Consider the following 26,421-nt stretch of genomic DNA (forward strand, 5'->3'; position numbering starts at 1 on the left):
CAGCTAGTACAGGCGTAGGCGGCTGCGCACAAGAACCGCACGGCAAGGCATCAGAGTGGCGTGTTGCAGGAACTCGCGACGCCAGATTGGCCCGGCCTGGGGATGATGTGCATTTGCCGCCACCACGCAGTGGCGCCGAGGAGACAGCCTCTTCCATCGCGATGTTGAATGTTGAATGCGGGACGGGAGGAAAGGTGGGCATCCCATTGACAGTACGTGCCTACTAATGAATCTGGCAGAACATCCTCGGAGGGCCACAAATCGTCGCTTGCGTTGTATTACCTGCCATCAACAGACTCTTCATTTCCCGTGCCATCATATTTCGATTCGCGTGCTGCAGATGGCGCACGGATTTACCATGCACCTCGACCCTTTCGGAGACCCAGTCTGGAACTCGACATGTACAGCCCGCGCAGAGTGGCCTGCGCCGTTATATTGCCGTGATGAGTTGTCCAAACCCTCCGCGCACGATCCCTGTTCAAGATCTCTTACGCCGGGCCTTCGAAGCTGCAGGCCCGTCGTGTTCGTTCCGCAATTCCCACCCCTCGTAATAATCCGCCGTCGGTAGGCGCGTCGCGTTTCAACGGAGTCTAATTCCAACGGAGGACCTCCGCCCACGGAACCGACCCCCTATTCATCTCTAACAACCCACGTGACACAAAGAAGCTCCGACGCATCCTCCTGACTTATAATACAGAAGGGGGAGGGCGGTCGCCTCTCCGGCGGCCTGGTGGCGCCTGCTGCGTCCGAACTCCTTCCCCCCCTCTAGAATCCCTGCCTTGCCGCAAAATACGCCTTCATGTCGTCGACGCTCTCCTGAGGAATGGTGTAGACGGGGTGGATCGTCCCGACGCGGTCCTCCTCGTCGAAAATCTGTGCTCCCTCGGCGCAAGGCGACACCACCCACTTGGGCTCTGGCAGAATCGTCTCGTCTTCATTGACATATGTGAGGTCCCACCGATGCTGGGCCGAGCTCAGTCCAGATAGCACATAGCAGGTGTGATATGCGTCCGACGGCCTGGCCACATTTCATCGTCAGCAATCAAATGACGGCAAACGACTATGGTTCGGGTGAGGGAAAAGAAAAGGGGGGGGAGGGAGATGTCGCCTACTTGCTCGGCTTGTCACGGAGACCGCCACGTTTGCTACAGTCCTGCCCGCAGCACAGGATGTATCGGATCAGCCCTTCACGACTGTACAGACTGCCTTCCACGGGGGTTGTCCGCGACTGCTGCTGCTTCTGCTGCTGATCCGCAGCCGCTGTCTCTTCCTCCTCGAGCTCACTCGCGCCCTTCAGCACGGCATCGATCAGCGGCCAGCACCCACCGACCCAGTGGCTATAGCAGCCATCGACCAGCTTGTTCGTGCGCCCACTGAAGCCACCCTCCGGGGCATACTGCCGTGACGAGAGCCAAGAGATGAGTCGTGGCACGTCAAGGTATCTATTTCGCAAGCAGAAACGTGCGTGCGTGTGCCCCCCTCCCCTTTACCGGGGCAGGCAGGCCAGGCACACACCAAAAAGGTCAGTTTCTCATTATTACTTTTGAAAGTCTCATGCAAGGTGAGCGGTCTTTTTGTCTTTCCTTCTCTTCCGCTTCCATGTCACTTTCTCAGTGGACCGGAGGGGATGCAAAGATCCGGACATCTGGCCGCGTCTATGCGGGCGCCGGAGAAGGAGGAGGAAGAGGGACAAGAGAGGTTGGGGGATTAATACGTACTTTGGAATGATGCGATGCGGAGTATCGAGAATCGAGAGGCAGCCCAGCGCGCAAAAGGCGTAGGCCCCGTGTGCTTCACCATCCGGCTTTCCCGATATGCCTCCCTCGAATGTCTGGCCTTGAGAGTAGTGGTGGTGGTGTGAGCGATGGAGCGGTAGAAAGCAGCGCCCTGCTGCTGCAGGCAGGCAGGCAAAGCAAAGCATAGCAAACAAGACACATACACATATACACACACGCACATAAGAAAACGAGGCAACCGGGCTAAGGTATGACTTACATCTGCGTACATAATCCGCCAATCCGGTGAAGAGCGTGGGCCGCTCAGGCGTCCAGGCCGGCGAGTCGGTAGAGAGTTCGAGTGGGAGGTTGAGGAGGGTCACTATGACGGCGGCGCAGTATGCTCCCCTGAACGGCTCCTTGCGTGGTCAGAAAAAGCAGGTGTGACAAGGGATTCAGCCCAAAAGCAGAGAGAAGCTTGAATAGTCTAACATCAAGAGAAAGCAAAGCAGAAACTCACCTCACGTCCACCTCGCCGCCCAACGTCATCTGAATGCCCCCATCCCGCTGCTTCAACGAGCAGATCCACCGCCACATCGCCCTCCTGTCGATAACCTCGTACGCGTCCTCGCCGCCGACAATCGCCAGCGCGAGGACGACGGCATACGTCGTCGCGAGGTGCGAGTTCTGCCCGTGGCCGCCGCCGAAGCCGCCCCCGGGCAGGTTCTGCATCGTGCGCACCGTGGCGATCAGGTCGTCGCGGTAGACGGCCGTGTCGTAGCCCAGCAGCGCGAGCGCGTTGAGCGACCAGTACAGGAACCACGGCCGGCTGGCGTCGGCGGCGACGTAGGGCGCCGGGAAGCGGCCGAGCTGCTTCTCGAGGAACTTGACGTGGTTGTCGCGCAGCAGGGCGGGCACGCCGTGCGCGTTGCGCGCGGGGTTGGCGGCGGTGCTGCCCGGGTCGGCGGCGAGGAAGGGCAGGCACTGGCGGAGGGTGTCGTCCTGGAGCTTGGAGGTGGCGGTTGGGAGGGCGTCGCGGACGGCCGGCGGCGTGGTGAAGAGCGCTGGGACGGCGGGGTTATGCTGGCTGGCGGGCGAGGGCTCGGGCTCGCTTTCGTAGTCGATGAATTCCTCGTCCACGTCGCTTTCCGGGCGGTCCTGGGGTTGGGATGCGGCGGCCATTTCTGCTGCTGCGCGCTTGAAGGTGACTTTGGGACGGCGTTTGAGAGGTTTGATGCGGGGTCTCATCTCACTCTGGAAGATGATGCGGGGGGTGTGGGTTTTTGAGGCTTTTTGTATAAAATTAGGAGGTAGATGCTGTGTCCATCGTAGGCGGGGATTTCGTAGTGTCGTATGTCGCCGTCTGGTTGTTGAATCGTGAGGCGGCTTGACGGGCGATGAGAGGGCGGTTTGGTCGTGCCCCTCTCTCGCACTCACTCGCTGCTGCCAGTGCTGGTGCTTGTGAAAGGAAGTTCGATTAAGTGGGTCGCGTGCGGTCTGATTGGCTGCTTGGGCTGGGAGCTAGACCCCTGTCGTCCACTACCGGCCTGAGCTTCTGTCACCACCAAGACGTCATCTCACGATGTTCACAACGAGGGTGTAGGTTCGTGTGAACGTCTGAGCGTTCAAATCCCATTCTCCTCCTGGCTTTAGTACTCAAATGACTTTTCCAAGATGAAGATGGGTCTTTGGCGAAAATAATGCATTTCGAAAAGAACGGTTCCGGGAGCGCCGTGGAAGCGGTAGATGGATTGAGGTTCACCAGGCACTTGTGGAATCGGTCTGGGCTTGGAGATCACAAGTGGGTGACTGCTTAAGCCATGTTTTCTTGGTAATGATTGAGAGATTTGATGTCTCAGCCAGCCGGCGGAGTTGGATGTTTTGAGACGTCAGTTCTTCCCCATTATCGACAACACACCCAGCTGTTGCAATAACGTGGAGTCACGTTTTCAAACAACACACATGGATCAGATTGTTGAATTGCGCATGTATTCAGTTTCATCAAAGTCAGCCAAACCAACATTGCGACGGCCGCATGGCTTGAGAAGGGGAGCTCCAAGTGCCAAGTCTTCGCGTTATCACCAAGAAGGTTTCATTCTTTCAGTAAACAAAGAGAAACATGAGCCAATACTATCTCTATGGTAAGACTGTTGAATCTTCAGAGGGTATTCCATGGTCGTAATGAGATTCAACATCACCGTGTTCGCCGTGCACCGTCGACCGCCGCAGGTGGCGGGACGAGGTAGTTCCGCGCGGGCTCGAGGCAAATATGTATGCCCTAGCGCCTTGTGCAGAGTAACATCTTTCTCAAAAGTTTGAATTGTATTTGTATATATCTGCGAAGGGTTTACAGGGGATAGCGCTCACTTCTGTGGACATCTTCGTCCAGATGCAGACCGCCAGCTTTGCTCCCTATTCGAATTCCGTCCGCACTTGTACGGCGGCCGCCAAGGCCCTCTGTAATCGAGCCCAAACCTCATGATTCTGTCATCTCAAATCATTTGAAAGCTCAACATCGGATAGGAAAGTGATTAGGTTTCAAAGAATACTTACAGGCCTCCTTCAGCCATGGCATGTTCCCAGTTGACTAGGAACATATGGAACAACAGTATCTGAGACGACTTTTGCTAGCAGGGCAGTGTTCCCTATGGCTTCAATTGCAGCGTACTGGATACCTCGATCGGGCGCGCGTAGCGCTTCGATTAAAGCGGTAGCGATGAAAATAACGGCGATGGAGGACGATGACACAGGTGATTGAAGACGACGACGAAAGCGAGACGTAGTCGCTTGAGCACAAGGGAAAAGGAGGGTCTCAGCAAGACATGCGAACTGCACATCTGTATGTGGACACTGCCCGGATAGCCAAAGTTTGCGAGAACGAGAAAATTGACGTGCGTTTGTATCTCTCCAGCCAAAAGTCCTTCCTCTAGAAGAGCTCTCAGAACTTTTGGGTAAGTTGGTGATTGTTGAGGGTCCAGGCAAACGGAGCATGTGAGGTAGGCAGGACGGACAGGAAAGCCGAGGCAGACACGCAGGCAGAAGACCCATCTATTCCAGAAAGCAGCTTGAGTGCTTTTCACAGTTGAACAATGATTCGTCACGTTCTTAACCAAGGTATTGGAAGTGCAATCGCAGCACTTTGTCGGCCATCACCAGACTCCCAACCGCGAGATAGCACTGACCCAGAGCACACGCCAAGAATCTCGAAGCAGACCCTCCGATAGACACTGCCGACAACTCCAAGCTCCATTTATGATTATAGGAGGGGACCTGCGTGTTATAGATGATTGAGTGAAGCCGTCCATGGGCCAAGCCGCAAACAAGCTGCTCCTCACCTTGGTCCGAATTTCCCACAATGATCCCAAAGCTCGCCCCGGTCGTGTTGAGCCTTTCGGTTCCACCCCGATTCTACATCCGCGGCGGTTGAACCTTGTGCAAGAAACTCAATAGGTATCGAATGCGCCACACTGCCACCGGCAAGATGTATAAAGCTTTCGATCCAGGTATGAAGTGTTCCCGCTGGAGAGTGCGCATAACCCTATGATCCAGAAGACAATGAGCTTCGCAACCATCCGAGTGGCAGGCAAGTCCGCCCCAAGAGGTCCATTGTGCTTCACAGAGAACGCTTCTGCCCTGAGAAGGGAAAAGGCATTTTTGCACCGCTATCCATATCGAAGGAAATGATGAGTAGACCAGCAGATTATGCCAACGGTGTGATGGGAGACCGGTGCATACATCCCGAAGAACGTCTTTTCTACCTGCAGAGCTGGTGTTTTGGGACTCGACGGACGGCGGGCTCTGAGATTAAGACTGCAGACCAAACCCAGCAGATTTCGCAAGTCAAAGAGGACATCGACGAGCATCACTGACACCCAGAAACCCAACTCTGAAATCTACCATCGACCCGACTCGAGGACGTTTATCACAACCGCAATCACGCAACATCTTGCCATGCTCAAGGTAAAGTTCACACACGCTCACCCGTCATCCGATCCCTCACCTACACTGCGTTCATCTCATCGAAGCCATGCGAGATGAGAACCGCACATGAGCCGAACTCTCAAAAACCTTGACTTCCACTCCAAGGCAATGAGACCTCATAAAAGCAAGAAAAAAAGGCATCAACTCACCTCATTCACTCACAACTAACAAGCACACACCTCTCTCACGTCCCTCACATCTCACAAGGAACATCCCCATCCTCTCCCACGAACTCCAGCACCCAGAACCCCGAACTGCTTCTCTCCCCCTATGACTCACAAAACCTTCCGTCGGGCATGAACCACTACACGCCCGTAAGGCTGTCGATCACGAGGGAACAACCTTCATCAAACGGACAAAAAAAGAGACCCAAAGTCCCATAACCCACAGCCAGCGCACCGGCCATCGCCAGGAACACGCACTTCGTCCCGCGTGGAGATCGCGCTGCACACAAGACTAACCCTCATGAAACAGCAATGACACCTGCGCGCGGCCCGCGGCCCCATCCAAACAAATCGTCAACCCACCAGCACAGCTCATGATGCAATCGTGACCGCTCCGGACCCAGCGGACCAACACACTTTTTCTCTCTCTCCAGTGTCTCCTTCCGGAATTGATTCCAATGATGGGGAACGACGACGCCCCGATTGAAGATTCCCATCAACGTGCATTATCAATCATCAATCCACATGGGCGCGAAGAACTTCTTCGAACCACGAGTCCTATGGGGAAAGCATCGCGAAAGAAAAACGCAGAGGACGCAGCCTCGTGGCGTGACTTGCGAAACGCCCCCAAATGCATGCGTTGGCCATGTACCCCCCTCCCTGGGCGGTCAACTCTGCCTGCCCGGGATGCGACTGGAGCCAACACATCGTTATCAAGGTTGCATATGAAGAGGCCCCAGAAAATCCATTCCTGGATTGTTTTGGAAAAGCGAGCGCTATTCAAAGAACCTATTCTTCGGCTGGACAATCCGATACAATGAAAAGTTTAATCAGGTTTGCTTGCCTTGAATTGCCCCTCGTACGACCCCTCCAACCCCTCCTCCCAGAATTGGGCGACGATGGGAGAGAGGCCTGACGTTGAGGAAACTTTTCCCTCGCTCTCAGCTCCGGGCAGCACTACTCAACGCGGAACAAGCGGTCAAGACTTCTCATGCTCCGAGCGTCCCACTAAGGGCGGACGGTTCCGTGGATTTCGACGCCGGCTGGTGCTCGGACGGTGAGACCGACCTACCCACCATCGGCCGTGCCTCTGGCCGGCGATGGGCACCTTTCATCGCTAGGTCTCGCCAGATATTGCATGGCTGGTGAGGTCAGTCGAGATAACCCCTCCATGCCTGATGTCAAGAGGGGTTTGGCATAATGTAGGATTGCCCCGCGTTTGTCGGACTAGTGGGCGCTCCCGACAACCGCTTGGTATCAGTGCCTCACGCCCGCATTCCAAGATGCATCGAGATCGTCTCGCCGAATTGAGTTGTTCGCAGCCTGCCACAAGGCAAGTCCAGAACCATGGCTGGATTTCAACGAACCGATCAAATTCTCGATCGCCCCAATGCGTCGCCAATGCCTTCTGGCATCTGACAGCGCCTAGCCTCCTGTCTCTCCAGAGGCATTACTTGCATCACGTAATGCAAGGAAGACGTTAGGCCGACAGAGCCCTCGGACGAATCCCGCCAACGGCCGATATTCACTCGGGAATATGGCAGGTCATTGGCTGATGCTGCTGTCCAGGCGTTTTCAATCAAACAGAAAATCTCACACCGCACATTCGAGATTCAGGGGATGGCTTGCAGCCGGTTTCTTTTCCCGTCCACGAAAGCCCGGGGCATGGCGGGGAGACGCGACTGTGCCTGAGCGACCCCTTGCTGGTACCGGAGATGCACCAATAGCAGACTCAAAAATGACTCTCGCTCGCATCGCTGCCGGACGATTCGCTGTCCCTCTGCCGCCCCCCACACGGCGCAGGTCGGGTTTGGCCATGGAACTGATTCACCTTAGCTGCTTAGCATGAGGTTCGCAGCTCAGACGAGACAGACAGCTATCTGGCAGCATGGGATTCTAGGCTTCGTGCGACGTCGGCTTGTGCGGATGTCTGCTTCATACCACGCGCCAATTCGATTTTCTGGGTCTCGAACAAGCGTGCGGCCGGCGTGGGGAGCAGCCAACCGCTGACGAGTGCACTCATAAGAAACCGTCTTGGTCAGAGGTAGAGTATGCAAGATGATGTGCCATTTTTCATGCCTTGACTGCAGGCTGCCGAGAGCTGGAAGGTGGCACGAATCGTCGTCCAGAATGGCAGCTCTCGGGGTGGGCACACCGGATCAACTATCGTCTTGTCCGTCCACTATCCGAAAAACGATGCAGGGTGCAGGGTCTGGATGTCGTCGTAGTCTTCGCCCATATTGGAGGGAGGGGAAGCTGGGAACGGCCATCTTGGTGTAGATCTGATGTGCCTTAATTGCAGGCGAAGCCAATAAGGGAGACGTGCACTCGCGGCAACGAGGGCTAAAAGAACCTCCCGCCTGCGACGTTGATCGCTCCGTTACGGCAAAGGACATTGTTGCGTGTGTCGAGGTCGGGATGTACCTTGATTGCTAGCCAGTCTCGCAATATCGCGAGGCCCTCTTCAGACATTATCCGTGATACGGGTGGGGAATCGGGCGTCGTGTTAAACTGCTGCTGGCCGCTGGCCGCTCACTGCTGCAGCGCGATAAGTCCGGTTTTTTCGTGCAAGATGCCTGGACCCTGTACAGACTACAGAGTGCTACTGTCCGTTTCGTCATCTGCAACTGGCTCGTTTGACAGGCTGCGGGCTGTGCACCCAGTGCCCCTCATCATCGTTCGAGCTAGAGGAGGGAGATCTGCTGAAGCCTCACCATGGTCTTTGCACCGGCTCTCCGCGATCCACCGCGTGCTCAGACTGAAGATTGCAGCCAACCACCGGGAGGGTGACAACCGTGACAGCGAACCGTCGGACCACTGGACACATGATTCAGAAATCCGCCAGGAAGAAACTATTCCCGCGAGAGATTCCCCACCAAACGGTATACTTGGTAACCCGTATCGAGGCGGCGGCGGCGTATCGCCAGGTCGCAATACTCGGGCCAGGCATCTAAATTCGAGGGACGGCCAAGGACGAGGGCATCGTTGCATTCGAAAATAGCCCGGCTGATGCAAACCAACAATAACAATGCAGGAAGTCGTCGTTGTCGAGGCTCAGATGCCTGAGCCCAGCAACAGGCGGGGTCTGCAAAGAGGAGAAATCGGATGCACGTCGTCCCCACGTCTGTGGGGAGACAGGCGCGCCGGAAACATCAGGTCTGAAGTTTGCGTCGCCGTCGTGGTGAGAGCGACACCTGTGGCAAGCAAGCAAGGCAGGGCAGGTTGAGCCAATGCCAATAGTGGCATCGTCTATCTGCAGCGGGGACTGGGGCGAGGACCGCGAAGGTAGGGCCCGTCTGTGGTCTATCGGTCGAGGGGTACACGACAAACAAGTTTGTACGGGAGTGTACAAGGGGCGGTGGTGGTGAGGATGGTGGTTTTGTTGAGTCGGCTACCACAAGCGCGAGGGCGGCGCTGTCGTCTCTTGGGTTGCGTCGTCTGGCGTCTTGCGGGCATCAAGTAGGTACTCGCATGAGGTATCCGTCCACTACCACGGCAGGTGCAGGCGTCTGGGCTCCAGACCCAGAATCGACTGGAGCCCGTACGAGAAGATTTTCATCCTTGCGTTTGCCAATGCTGCCATGGCAGATCTGCGGCAACTTGCGATCGAAGGCTAGCGCAACAGGTGTCCTCTCAATGGCTGGCTCTGGTCCTTGTTCGTGGGGCTCTGTTTCTGCGGTGGTAGGGGGCGGCTTGAAAACTCCGAAGGGTCTGATGAGAAGTTGTGGTCCGTCCTGACTCTCCCCCAGCCACTGTCGCCTTGGCACCATGGTGAGGGCAGTGGGAAGCCAGGTTTTTCTCTCCCCGCGGGCGAGGGTTTAGCAAACGACCGAGGCTGCTAGCGGGCAGTTGTCCTCTTTGGACGCTTGTAGTCGGTGTTGCCGCTTGAGGAAACAGGGCAACAATGGCATTATATCCATAGTGCGTGTTTTTCCCTGAGTCGATTGACCCAGTTCTGGAATCAATCATCCCACTCTTTGAAAACGCTGGCAATACGGACGTTACGGGTAGTGGGCTCCAGGACTGGACCCTGGGCGGAGGCTGACTGACAGGTGAGAGGGGAGGGCCGATGTGCCGTTGACGCGAGGTGCAGATAGAGTTGGCCGCTGACAGCCGATCCTGTGCCGTGTGAGCTGATCGTTTCCCCCGTTTTGATGAAGCAGCAGCAGCCGTGGGCATGTTTTCCCGCGCCGTTGCACTGTGCGTTGTCTCTGGTGCATGGCGCACACGTCCACAGCCCACAGTCCACACATGTCGTCGCGGTTGCACCGCAGCGGCGACAGCCACTCACCGTGCAGGCCACAGCACGTAACTGTGAATGGTGAATGGTGTGTAGTACGGTAGCGAGCACGGTCGATTGCTGATCACCTCAGTAGAGTACTACTAAGTAGGCAGAGCAAAGCAGAGCCTTGGCCAGGCGCCGGCTAACGTCCGTGGGCTGTGTCGTCCGTGTCGTTGCACAAGAACAGACCAATGCCTCGGGGCTAGCCGCCGTCTGCGGTCCTGCGCACGCACAGGTGCCGCTGGTGATCGGGGGGAACCTCGTCAGCGTGATGAATGGATGATGCCGGACGAATTTTGGTGACAACCGCTACTGCGTATTAGAGATGGCCGGTGGTGGCGGCTGCAGCAGCGTGAAGCGAGAGGCAAGATGGACAGACGGTGGCAGTCGCAGGCGAAGTCGCCATCGCTGTCGCCGTCGATTTGCAGCAGTGCAGCAGCAGCGGCGCACGAAAGATACAGTCCAGGCTCTGCGAGGCCTGCAGACTGCGTGTGTAGCGTATGCGTGCGGTTTGCAGGGCGAGCGGGCGAGTTCGCGAGGTACCTCACTCTGGTCGCGTATCCGAACCGGTCGTCGGTTCCTGCAACTGCCGATGTTCCTCCAGCAGCTCCATCCAGCCCCAGGTAGCTCGGTCCCAGCTCGCGCAGCTCGGGGTCTGAACTGGTTGACTGGTACCTGGCAGGCCTTGGAGGTTGAACCCTTGAAAGAAGGCCTTGCTGCTGGCGTGCCTGGTTCGGAAAGAGAGGAACGACGAGGAAGACGACCAAAGGCCCACCAGACCAGAGCAGATCGCCATCCGGAACCTCCTGTTTTAAACGATTGACTCTGCGGGCAGCGTGCTGCAGGCACGAGGAGGGCTCTGGAATGTGGGCGCTGGATCAGGTAGGCAACTGAGGTCTTGGAGTCTTATTCCAGGGACAGGTCGACGACACAGAGGCCAGCACGACGACAGCTGCGCCTGTAGCCTGTGGAGCTATTTGGATAATTGGATGTCTTGTGTGTGCGTGTGTGCTCGCCGCAAAGCCCATGAGTCGCGGGGTGGATGACGGGACGAGTGTGGTTTGCCAGCTGCGAGTTGCGCAATGGAGGAGGGGCAGGATTGGTGGTGCCAGGTGGTGGTGGTGGTCACTGGTGGTGGTGGGAGTGGGAGTGGTGACCGGGTTGGTTGGGTGCGCGTGGGTGTGAGTGCGACTGTGTGTGTGAGACGATAGCCAGACTTGGTCGAGGACGAGGCAAGACGACGAAAGGACCTAGCAGCTAGCTGCAACCCACTGCAACAGCAGCAGCAGCAGCAGCAGCAGCAGCAGCACAGGTACACCATCGTCACCTTGCACGATCCCTCCAGAGATGGAAGACGGAAGTCATGTTTGCTTAATTCTTCCACTGCGAGTGTCTTGAGCGAGAGCATTAGCATGGCATCTCGTTTCGTACCTAGGCACCTAGAGGAAGAGGCTCAGTGGACGGTGGACCGCGGAAAGGGCAGAACCACATCTCAGAAGCTCGCCAAAGGCGGAAAGAACGTTTCCATTGTCGCTTCGCGGCTTCCATGGCTGGGGTACGTACTCCATCTGATGGGGCCCTTAGCGTCCGTTAGTCTCGTCTCTCGCACCGTCTGGTCCAATATCTGGGCTTTTCAACTGGGCTCGCCAGCCATTTTCAACGGGGCCCTTCGTCCAGTAGCCGTCGGCGCTAAGCCCGTCTGGGCCTGGCACCATTCACGACGTTTAACACACGTTTTGCAACCGCCAGCCCACTCACTGCTGCCAGCCAGTCTGCCACTGTGGTGGTCGTCGACTCGCCCCGGCAAAATACGGTGCTTCTTCCCTCGAGACACCGTCTCCCTCGCACGGTGGCGGCTGGTGATTGGCCCGTCCACCGTCCGTCTGCCACCCCCCCGGTGCCCCCGTCGCAAACAGTGGCCCTCGTGAACAAGCCTCCCCCCTCCATCGTCCTCCACCCAAACCCACCATGCCTCCCCCAAGACTCCCCCCCAACTCCAGTCTCTCAAGAGCTCACCACCGGCCGCAGCAGCTTCCATTGGAGCAACCACCCCGGCCTCCCCCCGCTCCACACTCGTGCAGCTGCAGAAGGAGCACCGGCCCCGTTCATTGGCTCCTCCTCCCGGCCGGGGCTGGACGTTCGACTGCAGCTCTCACCGCTTCTTTCGCGGGCTCGTCGTCCTTCCTCTTCACCCACGCATGCCCGCATCTGGGGCGCCCCGTCCTGTTCTCTCGCCCTTCTTACCACCCGAATCCCATCCAGCCCACACCATTCCTCCCCCAAAACCTCCTTCTTCCGCAGAAGAAAGGGTCACACAACTCCTCCATCCACATCCAGACGCCCCCGACGAAAGAGCGGTGTCCTGGGGTCCAAGCCCATATCACTCCTCCAAGTCCCGTTTCCTCGACTTACACCTACCCGTTCGATCTTTTCGAACGACTGATACCAGCCGCCCAGCCCAACCCATCATGAACGTCAACTTCGATTCGAGTGGAGGCGACCTCCTCGACCTCTCCTCGTTCGACCAGCGGGACCGATTCTCCTACGCCTCCCAAATCCCCTCCTCGCAAAACAGCCCCCAGAGCGTCGCAAACATGCCCGCCCAAAGGATCTGGCCCATTCCTCTCGATATGGCCTCGAATCCCGCTGTCTCGAGTCCTCCCGAAGACCAGCAAGCACACTCGCCTTCCCACAGCTCCTCGCCTCTCAGCCAGCACTCCCATCACTCCCCCTACCAGCAACCCGTCAACTCTTTGACCGACTGGGCTCTTCAGCAACATCAGCACCAGCAGCAGCAACAGCCTCACATCCCCGTCCAGGACTTTTCCCAGTTCGTCTCCGATGCCTACATGCCCGTCACCTACAACCCCTACGCCCCGGGTTTCCAGGCGAATACCATCGACTTCCTCCCCGCGACGACTCAAGCTTTGGCCGCAAACTTCCAGCTCGCATCCGCCTTCAACACCATGCCGCCTATGGACGAGACTGTTCCCGCCATGAACTGGAACATGGGTATGGAGAGCTGGCACGACATTCAGGCCGCTGCTTCCGCTCTGCAGATTGAGGGTCTCTCCCACAGCATCGGCAGCAACTCGCCCACCGGTACTTTCCTCGAGGTTCTGTCTCTGCCTAGCTCTAGCAACGGAGAGGGATGGTCAATGGTTGTCGAGCAGGGTTCCGGTGCCGGCTTTGACCACTTCCAGCAGCCCCAGCCCAACGCGGCAATTTTCAACCCCAGCCAGACGTTGCATCTGCGAACCAACTCGGACTCGTCGGATGGAGCCAACTCGTTTGAGCTCGGCAGCTATGAGGAGATTCCCCCGTTCCCCATCTCGCCCTTCTCCCCCGAATCCGATGGATATGTCGACGCCGGATCCCACCGCAACTGTTTCGGCGACAACCACAACCACGCTCACAACCACGACACAGTCAGCCCTGCGTCCGCCGTTGCTCCGATGCCCATCAAGACGACGACCACCACCACCCCGACCCGGCCTACGCCCGCCAGCGGCTCCGGTGCCACCTCGCCTCCCATTGTCAGCGCCCGGAGGAACTCGGGCCAGAGACGTAGCCCCGTCACTGCCAAGTCTACCAAGGCCGTCATCCGCCGCACCTCCACCGGTAAGAAGGACGGCTCCGAGGTCAAGAAGGTTGGCCGCAGAAAGGGTCCTCTCCTGCCTGAGCAGCGCAAGCAGGCCAGCGAGATCAGGAAGCTCCGTGCTTGCCTCCGCTGCAAGTTCCTCAAGAAGACCTGCGACAAGGGCGAGCCTTGCGCTGGTTGCCAGCCTTCTCACGCCCGCCTGTGGCAGGTTCCTTGCACTCGCATTGACATCAAGGACATTGGCTACTTCATGAAGGACTGGAAGGCCGACTATGAGCGTCACCTTGGCCGTGGCGTCTCCGTCTATAACGTCAAGGGCTTTGCCCAGAGCGAGACTCTCATGTGGATCACTCACGGCTACGGCTTTGCCCTCCCTGTCTACGTCCGCGAGGTCTTTGTCGCCGACGACAGCTGCTTCCAGGCTGACTGGGTTGAGTCTTGCCTCACCGACCAGGAGCCCATCGACTTTGAGCTCCGCACTGGTAACCTTGATGTTGGTGCCAAGGGTGTTTCCGTCGAGGCTCTGTCCGACTACCTCGACAAGCACATTGACGGCGGCTTTGAGGACTTCATTGAGGACCACTTTGAGGGTACCCCCTTCATCACTGAGATCCTCAAGACCGCTCACCGCTACTACGTCAAGGAGCGCATGCCTGTCATCCGCAAGGCTCTCAAGCTTGTCCTGGCTTACAACCTCACTCTTCACATCACCCTTGTTGAGAACCAGGGCGAGGAGGTCAGCCTTGACGGCCAGATCGACGACGAGGACTCCAAGTACTACGGCCGGACCGTCGCCCCCGTCATGATCAACTTCCAGATCAAGTGCGCCATGGCCGACATGTGGCGTGAGCTGCAGAAGGAGATTCTTGAGGAGCTCTCTGCCCTGTACTCCAGTGTCTACAGCGGTGAGCGTCTCAAGAACTGGCCCACCATCTTCATGCTGGCTTCCATCCTGCTTGCCGTTTGGGAGGAGATGCAGTTCGACTGCCACTACCGCGTGCCCGACCCCGCTGCCGTCAACAAGTTCTGCAGCGACATGGAGACCACTCCTGTCGGTGTCATTGTCGGCCTGTTCCACGCCATCTCCCAGAAGCTGCCCGCCTTCATGGACTGGGACACCTCCAAGCACGGCCACCTGTTGAACAACAACGTCGCCGTCTGCGAGGCCATGACCGAGGTCCGCGAGCACGTCATCAAGCATGGTAAGTCTCATCACACTAGGCATCCAAAAGCGACGATACTAACCCGGCCACAGAGTCGTACTTGCGCACTCGCCCCGAGGCCACCTTTGACCGCAACGACTTTGACTGCTTGTCCAACAAGTTCCTGTCGAAGCTGGTCATCCGCGCCAACTAACCATCTTGTGTCATAATTTGCGATATATGTTTCTCGGAAGGTCATTTAAAAGCCCCCGGGTGGGCATTGTTTCCTATGTTACGGGTCACAGCGACGGCGTTGAACGAGACACTACACATGATCTCCCTCAGACACACACACACATCCTCTGACTTCACTTCTTTTTGCGGCTGGTCACCTCTCAACACGATTCGTCTCGATGTGTTTACGACCCTTTTTCATGATTCATTACGAATGTATGACTCGAAGCTTTCAACGTGGTGGAGAGGTCTGGAGTTGCGCGTTGGCTTGACGGCTGCGCTGCGGCGAAGAGAGACGCGACAAATGCGCTATAAAGAATATTTTTTGTTGTTTACCAAATTTAACGGAGACGATTATGCCGGCACGACAGGCACGGAAATGAAACAGCATAGCATAGACGATTACGATATGCATTTTTGGAATTACTGGGTGGCAGAAGGGAACGTTTTGGATGAAAACGCCTTCTAGAATTTTTGGAGAGGCTCTGTTTGGCCGAATAGGTTCGGCATTTTTATGTCCGTTGTAGTTAGGCCAAAATTCGATATATCGAAGAGATTGTTTCTTGCCCTTCACATCAGTTGCACCTTGAAGCAACCAACGTGAATTCCTCGTTGTCTCTCGGCCTGTTTGTCGACCACGCCATGCGGACACACGTGTCTTGACGCGCCTACTTGGTCATGCCATGTCGACGCGTCGGTGACAGTCTGCGAGACAACAAGCCATGATCTTCGCCTCGGCGGTCTCTTCAGGCTTGAGAGCAGGACGAGAGCGCGCCGAACCCAAGCGTCACTGACCAAGCAAGTCAGGATAGCTACGTCTTGCAAGTCTGCTCGGTCCGAGAGCGAGGGCCTGGCAGGTTGCATTCGGACGTGGACGGGACGGACAGACGATACGCCCTTTATACTCTACGAAGTTGACCGCAATCACCCCCTTCACGATGCGTTGAAGCGGTGAGCCAACCCGCAATTACGGGCCAGGTCGCCAGGCCCATGTCTTCACAGACAGGTTTGGTGGTCCCAGGAACTGAGAGGCCCCAATCATGAGAGTAGCGGAGACAAGAAAGCGCTGTATAGAGATGCCTGCAATTTGTTTGTTGTTATCAACACTCTCCTGGTCGCCTCACAGTTTCCATCGAATCACTGAGCATATACTGCGGTTCACGATGGTCGTGCAGCTTGTCTCGCAGTGTCTGGCACGTGGCCTGATCTAGCGGGACCCTTGCAGTCAACACAGCCCTTGAAAGTAACGCTGTGAATCTAAGGACAACATTAGGCTTTCCGAAGGCTTGATTGGCTCCTGGATCCTCAGTCAATTGGCCTCGCCGTTGATTACAGAGGTCCTGGTTTATTGCTCCGACTGTAGCGGCGAATCTTCCCGACAGTGCACTGGTTGATGCGATTCAGACAACTGCTGCTGACTGAGCTCCCCATGCCGGTCGCGGAATTGTTTCCAGGGACGTTCACGGGACCTCCGCCCGTTGGACAATTTTTTTGACTTCTGTCGACATTGAGTTGGAACTATTGACTGACCTTCATGGCCTGCTGACCGCAAGAACGCGAACGCCTGCGGGGTTAAGTCGGGGAGGGGGACCCTTATCGGAGCAAATCAGAGACAGCGCTGGCGGTTTGGCACGTTGAGGCCAAACCAATAAGACGGTGGCTGGCTGCGAGGAGTGCAGTTGGTGGTGTTCGTCTGCTGCAGACATGAACTGCCAGTCTGCCACGTTCGCACTTTGGTGCCACGATGTCGGTCGGCTGGCCAATACGGGCTCTGGCGCCGACCGTGAGTCGTCTTGACGAGGGCCGAGCGTCGAAATGGCGATGTCGCAATCCCTCTGTCTCGTTTCTCCGACGAAACGAAAGCGTCACTGGGAAGCATTCTCGACTGGATCTGATCGGTCTCGTCCTACCGTGATCCATGTGGCTTGCTCCCGAAACAGTGAAAGAGACATTTCTTCACACACCCATTCCTCCCGGGTAATTTATTCAAAGGACATTGTTGGGCAGGCAGGCCGAAGAGGTTGCAGTTCGTCGGTCGGTCTCGAACGATGGTAAAATCAGGGTCGGGCGCTCAAGAGGTTGGGAGGAATGACGTCTGGCGTCATCATGCGCTAAAATGCGGGGATCCAGCGATAGCGATACCGGGGTGAGCTGTCGGGGTCTGGTGTGACTGTTCGGCGACCGCGGGCGCGCTGAGACGTGGAAATGAAGCCATCTTGGGTGAGGCCAAGGTAGGCAAACGGACAACCGATGAAGTCGTTGTAAGAGGTTAGCGATGAGGTCCAGAGAAGCTTTAGAGGCATCGGGGGATTGGCAGGCGATTCTTCGGACGAGGAAAAGATTGACTGGAGGCTCTCAAGTGGCGATTAAGGTGGTGGTAGTGACACATTGCACGCGCTTTGCCAGTCAGGCGTCGCCGTGTTTCTGAAAATGGCCGGCATCCGGGTGGCGGGTGGGGCGCCACCGCATTCACATTGTCAGTGCCTGGATGATAGTGTGTGGCCTTGAGTCGGTCTGGCGTCTGTGAGTTGGTTGAGTTTGCAGCCATCCATCGTCAAGGTGGTGTTCTCGGTGCGGTTGGGTGAGACACACATTCCTAGCCCAGCGTCGAGAACGAAGACAGCCAGTTGTTTAACCGCCCGCCTTCTCGGTTTGGCAGGTTGGTTCGTCCGTGGGGGGAAACATTCCAGCCTCCAGCTGTGGTGGTCTACGCCGTACACTGTGAATGCTCTCGGCGACGCTTCTCAGCCATGACTGAGTCGTCTGCGATGACGACTGATGAAGACAGTCCGAGGTGGACGGCAGAGGCGGAGCAGGTGCAGGGGTTGCGAGTTGCGATGGGGCGGCGACCCATCAGTGACAGACTGCCTAACGCTTAAGGCTCCGGGGAAACAGTAAACAGTGGCTCCCTCCTGCGCGAGACGTTCTTGCCGACGGGCCCCCGAGCTCGCTCCCGCCTCCCAGTTCTTTGAAGATTCGCATCTCGCAACTGCCATTGATCACAAACAACAGATCTTTGATCTCTCGGCAGCCACTCGTCGAATGGCGTCTCGGGGCTACGGCGGCATGAGCGAGGCCATCTGATCAAAGAAGCGGCGATGGCGAGTGGCCAACCGTCGTGGTCAGTGGCCAGCGGCAGGTCCAGCGCTGCGAACTGAGACATCAGGCACAGCAGAACTGGGTTCCAGCCTTTCCAGGTCGGCGGGAGAGGTGGCCCGATAGCGCAGATAAGAAGTGGCGAGTACATGAAATCAGCACCTGTCCATGCCTTTCTGGATGGTACTGGCTACCTCCCGCACCCTCCTGGTCCACTTGGTTCTGGAGGGTTCCGGCTTGCTCCTGCCTACCTTAGCGCTCTTGCTTGCTGATGAATCATTCGCCATTCCCCCAGACAAGGACACAAGGCATATCCGTACTGCCTCAGTGCACCGCATAACTGTCAGGTAAGGACGCAGTAAGGTACCTTCCAGGTTGGTTCTCCACCTGCGCCTGCGCCCCCCACTGCCTTCCCTTACCTTCCGTTCGCCGCGGTCAGTCACCACCCGCCTCCTGCCTGCCCAGTATCTCCTCTGCCTCCTACTATTTAACTACTTCAACCTCTCCTCCACCACTCTTTTTCTTCCTCTCACATTCATCCGTCTTCCATCCCACACAAGCACTCGTCCATCAGCGACAACTTCTACATCCACCATCAGTTACATCAATCACATCACAACCACTCAGAAGTCGCCATCATGCAGATCTTCGTCAAGACCCTCACTGGCAAGACCATCACCCTCGAGGTCGAGTCTTCCGATACCATCGATAATGTGAAGTCGAAGATTCAGGACAAGGAGGGTATTCCCCCCGACCAGCAGCGTCTTATTTTCGCTGGCAAGCAGCTCGAGGATGGCCGTACCCTGTCTGATTACAACATCCAGAAGGAATCTACCCTTCACTTGGTTCTCCGTCTCCGTGGTGGCATGCAGATCTGTAAGTAATCGACTTCCTCGACATCTACCACCCAGCATCGTACTAACATTTTCCAGTTGTCAAGACTCTCACTGGCAAGACCATCACCCTCGAGGTTGAGTCTAGCGACACCATCGACAACGTCAAGTCCAAGATTCAGGACAAGGAGGGCATTCCCCCCGACCAGCAGCGTCTTATCTTCGCTGGCAAGCAGCTTGAGGACGGCCGCACCCTCTCCGACTACAACATTCAAAAGGAGTCCACCCTTCACTTGGTCCTTCGCCTCCGCGGAGGTATGCAGATTTTCGTGAAGACCCTGACGGGCAAGACGATTACTTTGGAGGTGGAGTCGTCAGACACAATCGACAACGTCAAGTCCAAGATCCAGGATAAGGAGGGCATCCCCCCCGACCAGCAGCGCTTGATCTTTGCTGGTAAGCAGCTTGAGGACGGCCGCACCCTCTCCGACTACAACATCCAGAAGGAGTCGACCCTCCACTTGGTTCTGCGCCTCCGTGGAGGCCAGTAGGCGGCGGCTCTTTCCTCACCGGCGTTCATGGGTTATGGGTTACGGCATTGGCATGATGATATCTTAGTTAGGGCCTGGTAAATCAGGCACCACGCGCTCAATAGCGCCAATACAGACCATTGAAGTCTACATTCGTCCCCTCTCGTGATGTCTGTATCTATTGTCGTCGTCCTTGCCCTTGCTATCGTCCGTCATCATCGTCCGTCATCGTCGTCCGCCATCGTCGTCCGTCGTCGTCCTACGTCTTCGTCCTGCGTCTTCGTTCTGCTTCGTCGTCCTGCTTCGTCGTCCTGCTTCGTCGTCCTGCTTCGTCGTCCTGCTTCGTCGTCCTGCTTCGTCGTCCTGCTTCGTCGTCTGCTATCATTGTCGTCTGTCACTATCGTCTGTCACTATCGTCATCTATCACCCCGTCCGTCACCAGCGTCCGTCACCCTCGTCCGTCACCCTCGTTCGTCACTATTGTCTAACACTGTCGCCTGTCACTGTAGTCTTTCAACGTCACTGTCGTCCGTTACCCGTTATCACCGTCCGTCTCTAGCGTCTATTATCGTGTGCTGTGGTCGCCCGTCACCTCCATTTGCCATCGTTGTAGTCTTCATCGCTGCAGCTTTCTTACTTTTAGATCGGTTCTGTATCCATCGGGAAAAAGAAACACAGCGCCTGCAGTGACAGTCTAGCACCGCTTTGGTTCGGCCGCGAAATGCAGGCGCCTTATCAGTGACGTGACCAGTGGACCCGTGCCCGCGGTGGGGTTCCATTGTGGGGGAACACCTTCCACAGAGACCCTGCACCTAAATTATTCCTCCGAAATACACCTCCGTCCACTCGTTGTTATGAGCAGCTTAAGCAAACCTTACGAAGTGTTTCGGCGACAATCGTTCTACCTCCATAATACACCTCGTTTCTATACCATCACTTGCTAGCCGATTTGCACGCCGGCCACTACGACAGCACCCACAGACGAGCGTCAGCCCGCAGGGTTGCGAAAGGCTATGCGGTCCTTCTTTTACCACTTGAAATTTGAGCTCTACCCGACTCCCAGCCCAACGGACGGCCAATCTAAAGGCAAGACACATACTTCTTCGGCTGGCAAAGAAGTTTGGCTTCCGCCGAAAGGGATCGACATCTTCGACGAGCTCCCGACACATTCTAGGAAATCCGCGAAGAAATCCTACGTTCACAGACCGCAACCCTCGCCGTTGCAGTCATACGAAACAACCCTTCCCGCCGATACCTACCGATCGAACACACAAGCGCATAATACCTCTGTAAACGCTGGTCTGATTGACTGCGGCCCCTCGAGAGCACCTGTAAAGGAGGACAGTGGTGGAAACCTCGAACGGTTGACCGAAAGGCAGTGGAGAGCGCGCACCCAGAGCTTTCCACCTCCGCCATCGTCCGCCGCGATACGGCCTGAAACGGCTGTTAGAGACTGGAGATTTGGGCAGCTGAGCATACAGAGCATCGACTTGCACGACGAGCGTCAGCGAGAGCAAATGACGGCGGAAGCGGCTAGCTCGTCGGCGGCGCTCGGCGTGGGCCCCACGTTCGCGGGGACGTCAACGAAGGCGAAGTACGTGCCGCTAGAGACGAAGAACACGGAGGTTGGCTGGGGCGTGGTACACTTCTATCGCGAGGAGGAGGAGACGCCAGAGTTAGGTCTTGACCCGTCAGAAGACGATGGAGTCAAAGAGGTAGACTGCACAACCCTCTGCATACCGGCAGTGCCGAGCTACCTCACACCAGGTGATTTCCTAGGATACGTGGGTGAAAAATGGCGGAACGACATCAGCCATTACCGGATGGTCATGACCGCCAGGATGAACCGGTATCTGGTCCTCCTCAAGTTCCGCAACAGTGAGCGCGCGCGGAAGTGGCAGAGGGAGTTTGACGGCAAGGTCTTCAACAGCATGGAGGTGAGTAGTCATATCGGCATAGGACGTGGCGGTCGTACTAATATGTTCCAGGCCCAGGTTTGTCACGTCGTGTTCGTCAAGTCTATCACTTTTGAGACGCCGACAAGAGAAAACCGCACGTTCCCCGACCTCAACCACGATCCGTTTACACCGTCCTCTTCTGTCGCCGCGTCGAGCAGCCTCAAACCCTTCCCTCCCCCTACACCAAACCTCGTCGAATTACCTACTTGCCCGGTGTGCTTAGAACGTATGGACGATACAACCGGTCTCATGACGATCCCCTGCCAGCACGTCTTCCACTGCAACTGTCTCCAGAACTGGAAGGGCTCAGGATGTCCCGTCTGCAGACACACGAACCCTGAAACCACATACGACCCGTCGAACCCGTATACCCAACCGTTTGGTTCCTCCGTGTCAAATCTCTGTAGTTCATGCGACTCACCAGACGACCTCTGGATCTGCCTCATTTGCGGAAACGTCGGCTGCGGTAGATACAAAGGTGGTCACGCAAAAGATCACTGGAAAGAGACGGCACACAGCTTCGCGCTTGAGCTCGAGACGCAGCATGTCTGGGATTATGCGGGCGATACCTGGGTCCATCGCCTCATCCGCGACAAAGGCGACGGCAAGGTCGTCGAGCTGCCAGGTAGCAATGGACAGCACCACCGACCGGAAGGGGGCTACGAGGATGTGGTGCCGCGGGCAAAGTTGGATAACATCGGTCTGGAGTACACCCATCTTCTCACGAGCCAACTTGAGTCGCAGCGGGTGTACTTTGAGGAGATGCTCAGCAAGGTGGCGGACAAGGCGTCAAAGGCCGCCGCAACGGCAGAATCCGCCTCCGCACAGGCTTCAGCCGCGCTGGAAGAGAACGCGACTCTCAAGACAGAACTCAATCGTCTCAAGACACAAGTCATCCCACAACTAGAACGGGACGCAGAGCGGGACAGAAACAAAGCCACCAAGTCGCAGGAACTCGCACGAAACCTCGGCAAGGCTCTACAAGAAGAAAAGGAGGTCACTCAGGGGCTGATGAAGCGTGTGGAGCACAACAACACCGAGCTCGAGGCGTTGAAGAAGAAGGACGGCGAGTACAAGGTGCAGATTGCGGATTTGGAGGAGATGAATCGGGACTTGACCATGTTTATTTCTGGGCAGGAGAAGCTCAAGGAACTGGAGAACGAGGGCCAGCTCGAGGCTGGTGAGGTCGCTGAAGGCAGCGTTAGCGTTGCGAAGAAGGGCAAGCGGAGAGCCAAGAAGTGAGGCTCCAACGTGCGGTCAAGGCGTTTATGGTGCATCTGCGAGGCGTTTGCGGGGGCAGGCATGATTTGAAGTGTAGCAGTACTAGTTCAGCGATACCTTGGAATTTACCAGCGAGTATTCCATCTAGGGACGGTCTCTGGCCACGCTCCGTACTCTGGCTGCAAGGCCACCCCAATCCGGCTGGCTGTTGCGCTAAGTAGTGGCGTTTCGGCCACGCCATTTGACACAGGGCTGGCAATGGTAGGAAGGCTTGTGTTTGCTCTTGATCCAGGTGTCTGGGCGGCCTCTCGTTGCGCGGTATTGTGTTGAGGCACGATACTGGTCAAGTGGCCGGATGGGTTCGACTCTACGATTTAGAGCCCCCGCGGCATGAATATCCTTCAATCGTTACTTGGACGCATCTCGACTCGAAATAACCCACCGCGCTTTGAATGAGGCGGTGATTCTGCCGTCAACTAGCTAAGGATGAAGGCCAGCGACACCGACATCCAAAGATGGAAGACAAGGGGTGGGAGTCTAAGACCCGGGAAGGCACAATATGTTGGGCAAGATTGACCCTACTTTCCTCAGAAGCAGGCGCTCAAGCGGTCGCGAGTCTTTGTGACCATTTCCCATGTCGGACATGCGTCCTTTCTATTTGTCAAGATCTCATCTTCCCAGTTCTCGTTTGTTCCATCTTTCCCATCCCGTACCTGGAGACTTCTGTTTCTCGTGTCTCTCGTGCCTACGGCAGAAATCCCTTCATCGCTTCAAGTGTTGTCAAGCTAGGCAGGTGTAACGGAGGTGATATAAAATGACAGCCGGATGCTGGCTCCAGCTCGCAAGAATGAGTTAGTTACATAGCAGCAGCTTTCTTAATACTGCGCGCTCTTCTGCTGGTTCTTTTCGTTTGCGTGGTCTGTGGGTTCGTTCTGTTTGCTACTGTTATATTGTGCAACGCCAGTTCGGAGGCTTCCGTCTTTTCGAAGGATTCAGTAGTAGAATTTTGGCGCGTGTATTTTTGGGTTAACTGAACTGATGGTTTTTAAGCTTTCACCTGGCTTTCTCTGCGTGGCGCTGCAAACCAAGGTGGTATACCCAAGGTGCGGTTTGGTCGCACCTTCCCTTTGGTTCTTCCTACCTGAAATTTTGGCAGTTACCTTTCACCACTCGGATTGCCTTCTGGACCTTTTTTTCCCCTTTCTTTTTTCCCCTCTTCGCCGTTGCCCATCCATCACTCCTCCTCTCCATCCACCCCCCCAACGTCGCCAAGTCCTCCTTCACAAAGATTCGTCGTCGCGCCATCTGGAAATCAAACTGACCGACATTTTCACTCACATTTGGCAAGTTGGCAAAAACATCACCATGGTGACCGCCAGGAAGCGCGACGCGCTTGCGAAGTATACCGCAGGTAACACCATGAAACTTCGGCCTTTCCCGAATCCCGTTGCCCCTCATTCCGCGAGCATGTCTCCAAAACGCGACGAAACGACACCCGACGGCCGCTCCTTCAAAGACTTGACCGCTCAACGGCCCAGCTGTTTCAATCCAGACGCTCATTATGAGGATGACCAACCACTGAAGCTCAAGATTATTGGAACGATCTCTGGCGGAGCAAGTCACGACCGACAAATCCTCCTTTGCAAGACCGACGAGGCCCCTCGGCGAAACCCTCGACATGCGGATATTCCCGTCTTTGGTAACAGGAAGCAATGTATCGTGGCCATAGTCATGGATGCGGTTTGCTACGGGAATTCGGTCATAGCCGACTCTGATCTTTGTCGCCGGGCTGCTGTCCTCCAACACCTTCACCATGAAACTGCAACTGGGCTTGGGACCATTAATCCTGACTACTATGGCACATGGGTCTTGGAGACGTACGATAATGCAGAGAACTACCCCGGAAGCAAAAGATACATTGGTGTCATTCTGAGGGAGTATCTCGAGGGTGAGAGCATTGGCGGGTTGTGCACGCGCGAAGAAGATAAAGACGGAGTCGGCATGCTGATCGCACCTACAAACCCGGTGATACGTTTTGGTACCGATGGCGAAGTACTCGTCCTTGACACTAATGACCAAGTGCGCCATGAGATCACGATGCAGCTTATGCACGGCATCGTTACCAATGAGCATCATGGCGTCGAACAAATGTTGAAAGAGGCCGAAGACGTCATGGTGGTTTTTCGACGCTATGGAGAGCGCCTAGAGATACCGCAGGCTGTAATGCTCGGTACCCTTTATAGCGAAGTGTGTCAAGATTCCGATGATATCCAGCAACAACTTGGCAAGCCTCTCCACCCATTCGACCGATTCCCACATAACGAATTCGAAATGCTCGATGGCTGGTATAATGTCGACTGGTGCTACGAGAATAGATTCAAGCTCGATGCATGGATGTTGCATCAGTTCGGGCTCATGGACGAAGCAGAGAAGCAGCGCGACTATGTTACTTTGGAAGACCTGAGAGATGATGAGAGCGACGTTACGGGGGACAGGAACAGCCGCTTGAAAACGGCTTTCGAGTTCATTGCAAAAGGAGGAACTCTCAAATTCCCCAACTGCAGCCTTCCAGCTATTCCAATGCAACCTCCCCGGCAGGCTAGCAGCACGATCACACCAATGTTCGGAAACTTCAGACATCAGAACATGGCCAAGTATTTGAAGGCCCGGCAGGATCGTGGGCGTCCTTTCTGGCGAACCTTTGAACGAGTCATGACATTTTGTCCCAGAGAATTGAAGAAAGCGGATATCGAATTAAGAGCGGCGCTTGCTTGGTTGGTTGCTACTGTTCAGCTTTTACCAAGGGGAACCAATCCCAAAGACCAAACCTCCGAAGAGCAGCATGATGTTTCGCTCTTCGATGATTTCTTGGAACAGCTTAAGCGCAAGTTGCTCAAAAGAAAGAGAGACGAGTCAAGCGAGTCAGACACTTGAGCAATCCAGGATGCCAGCGAGACGATGTTCAAATCACTAGATCGAGTGTATGTTTACGGGCGGTGGGACAGCTTTGAAATTATGCTGGAGTCTAGGTGCATCCGCGAGACTTTTCGGGGGAAGGCATGACTGGCGTTAAGCAGTAGTAGTTCAGTAATAACATGGAATATATAGGCCGCCGTCTTTTCCATTGCTAGAGCGATCACGTTTCCTGTGGCTTTGTACTCTACCTTGTCGACATTGTCGTCGCCGTTACTGTCGTCGCTTTCCCCGTCCCCGTCCTTGTGATTGTCGTTACTACTATCGCCTTCGATAGGAGATATTAAGGACACAAAAAATACAGCGGAGTAGGGATAGGGATTTGAGGCAGTCTCGATTCTATACCAGCGAGTATTTAGTCCAAAGTTTCATGCACAGCAAGGTAGAGCTTCGCCTGGTTTGTTTACTTGCCTACACCGTTTGTGTCAAAAGCTGCAGCTGCAGCGCGGGAATGGCATGTAAGACAGATTCAGCCTGACGGCCAGCTTTCTTTACATTCTAGACTTTTCAGAAAAGTGCGTCTGTTATATCCTGACAGCGTCAACATGCTCCGAGGACAAGGCTAGACTCACCGCTGAGATTGAGGCTTGTCAGACCTTGATTAGCGGTTCCCGTGATATTGCTGATGAATTTCGCTGGAAACAGGTGATCTTGGGCTGTCTGGGAGACTAAAACCAGCAGGAGTTTTGCT

General features: G+C 55.9%; 4 protein-coding genes across 4 annotated transcripts; 3 read left to right on the forward strand and 1 right to left on the reverse strand.

Moving 5' to 3' along the window:
- Positions 1–765: 765 nt before the first annotated feature.
- Positions 766–2,897, reverse strand: cpp1 (Protein farnesyltransferase subunit beta; the record flags this gene model as incomplete). The annotated part of the gene is made up of 4 exons (XM_036634112.1): positions 766–1,018; positions 1,113–1,396; positions 2,006–2,134; positions 2,241–2,897. The coding sequence occupies 4 exons, from the start codon at positions 2,895–2,897 to the stop codon at positions 766–768; spliced, it is 1,323 nt and encodes a 440-aa protein (XP_036499088.1).
- A 9,713-nt stretch (positions 2,898–12,610) lies between these two features.
- On the forward strand, positions 12,611–15,099 carry CGCS363_v002264 (uncharacterized protein; the record flags this gene model as incomplete). Its single annotated transcript, XM_036634113.1, has 2 exons — positions 12,611–14,945; positions 14,999–15,099. The coding sequence occupies 2 exons, from the start codon at positions 12,611–12,613 to the stop codon at positions 15,097–15,099; spliced, it is 2,436 nt and encodes an 811-aa protein (XP_036499089.1).
- Positions 15,100–20,591: 5,492 nt separating this feature from the next.
- CGCS363_v002265 (RING finger protein ETP1-like protein) lies at positions 20,592–22,778 on the forward strand (the record flags this gene model as incomplete). The annotated part of the gene is made up of 2 exons (XM_036634114.1): positions 20,592–21,515; positions 21,567–22,778. 2 exons carry the CDS (start codon positions 20,592–20,594, stop codon positions 22,776–22,778), a joined length of 2,136 nt encoding a protein of 711 aa, XP_036499090.1.
- Positions 22,779–24,122: 1,344 nt separating this feature from the next.
- CGCS363_v002266 (uncharacterized protein) lies at positions 24,123–25,691 on the forward strand (the record flags this gene model as incomplete). The annotated part of the gene is made up of 1 exon (XM_036634115.1): positions 24,123–25,691. The coding sequence occupies one exon, from the start codon at positions 24,123–24,125 to the stop codon at positions 25,689–25,691; it is 1,569 nt and encodes a 522-aa protein (XP_036499091.1).
- Positions 25,692–26,421: the final 730 nt, after the last annotated feature.

The sequence above is a fragment of the Colletotrichum siamense genome (assembly GCF_013390195.1).
Source record: "Colletotrichum siamense strain Cg363 chromosome Unknown KSG_Cg363_contig02, whole genome shotgun sequence".
In the NCBI taxonomy this organism is placed as follows: domain Eukaryota; kingdom Fungi; phylum Ascomycota; class Sordariomycetes; order Glomerellales; family Glomerellaceae; genus Colletotrichum; species Colletotrichum siamense.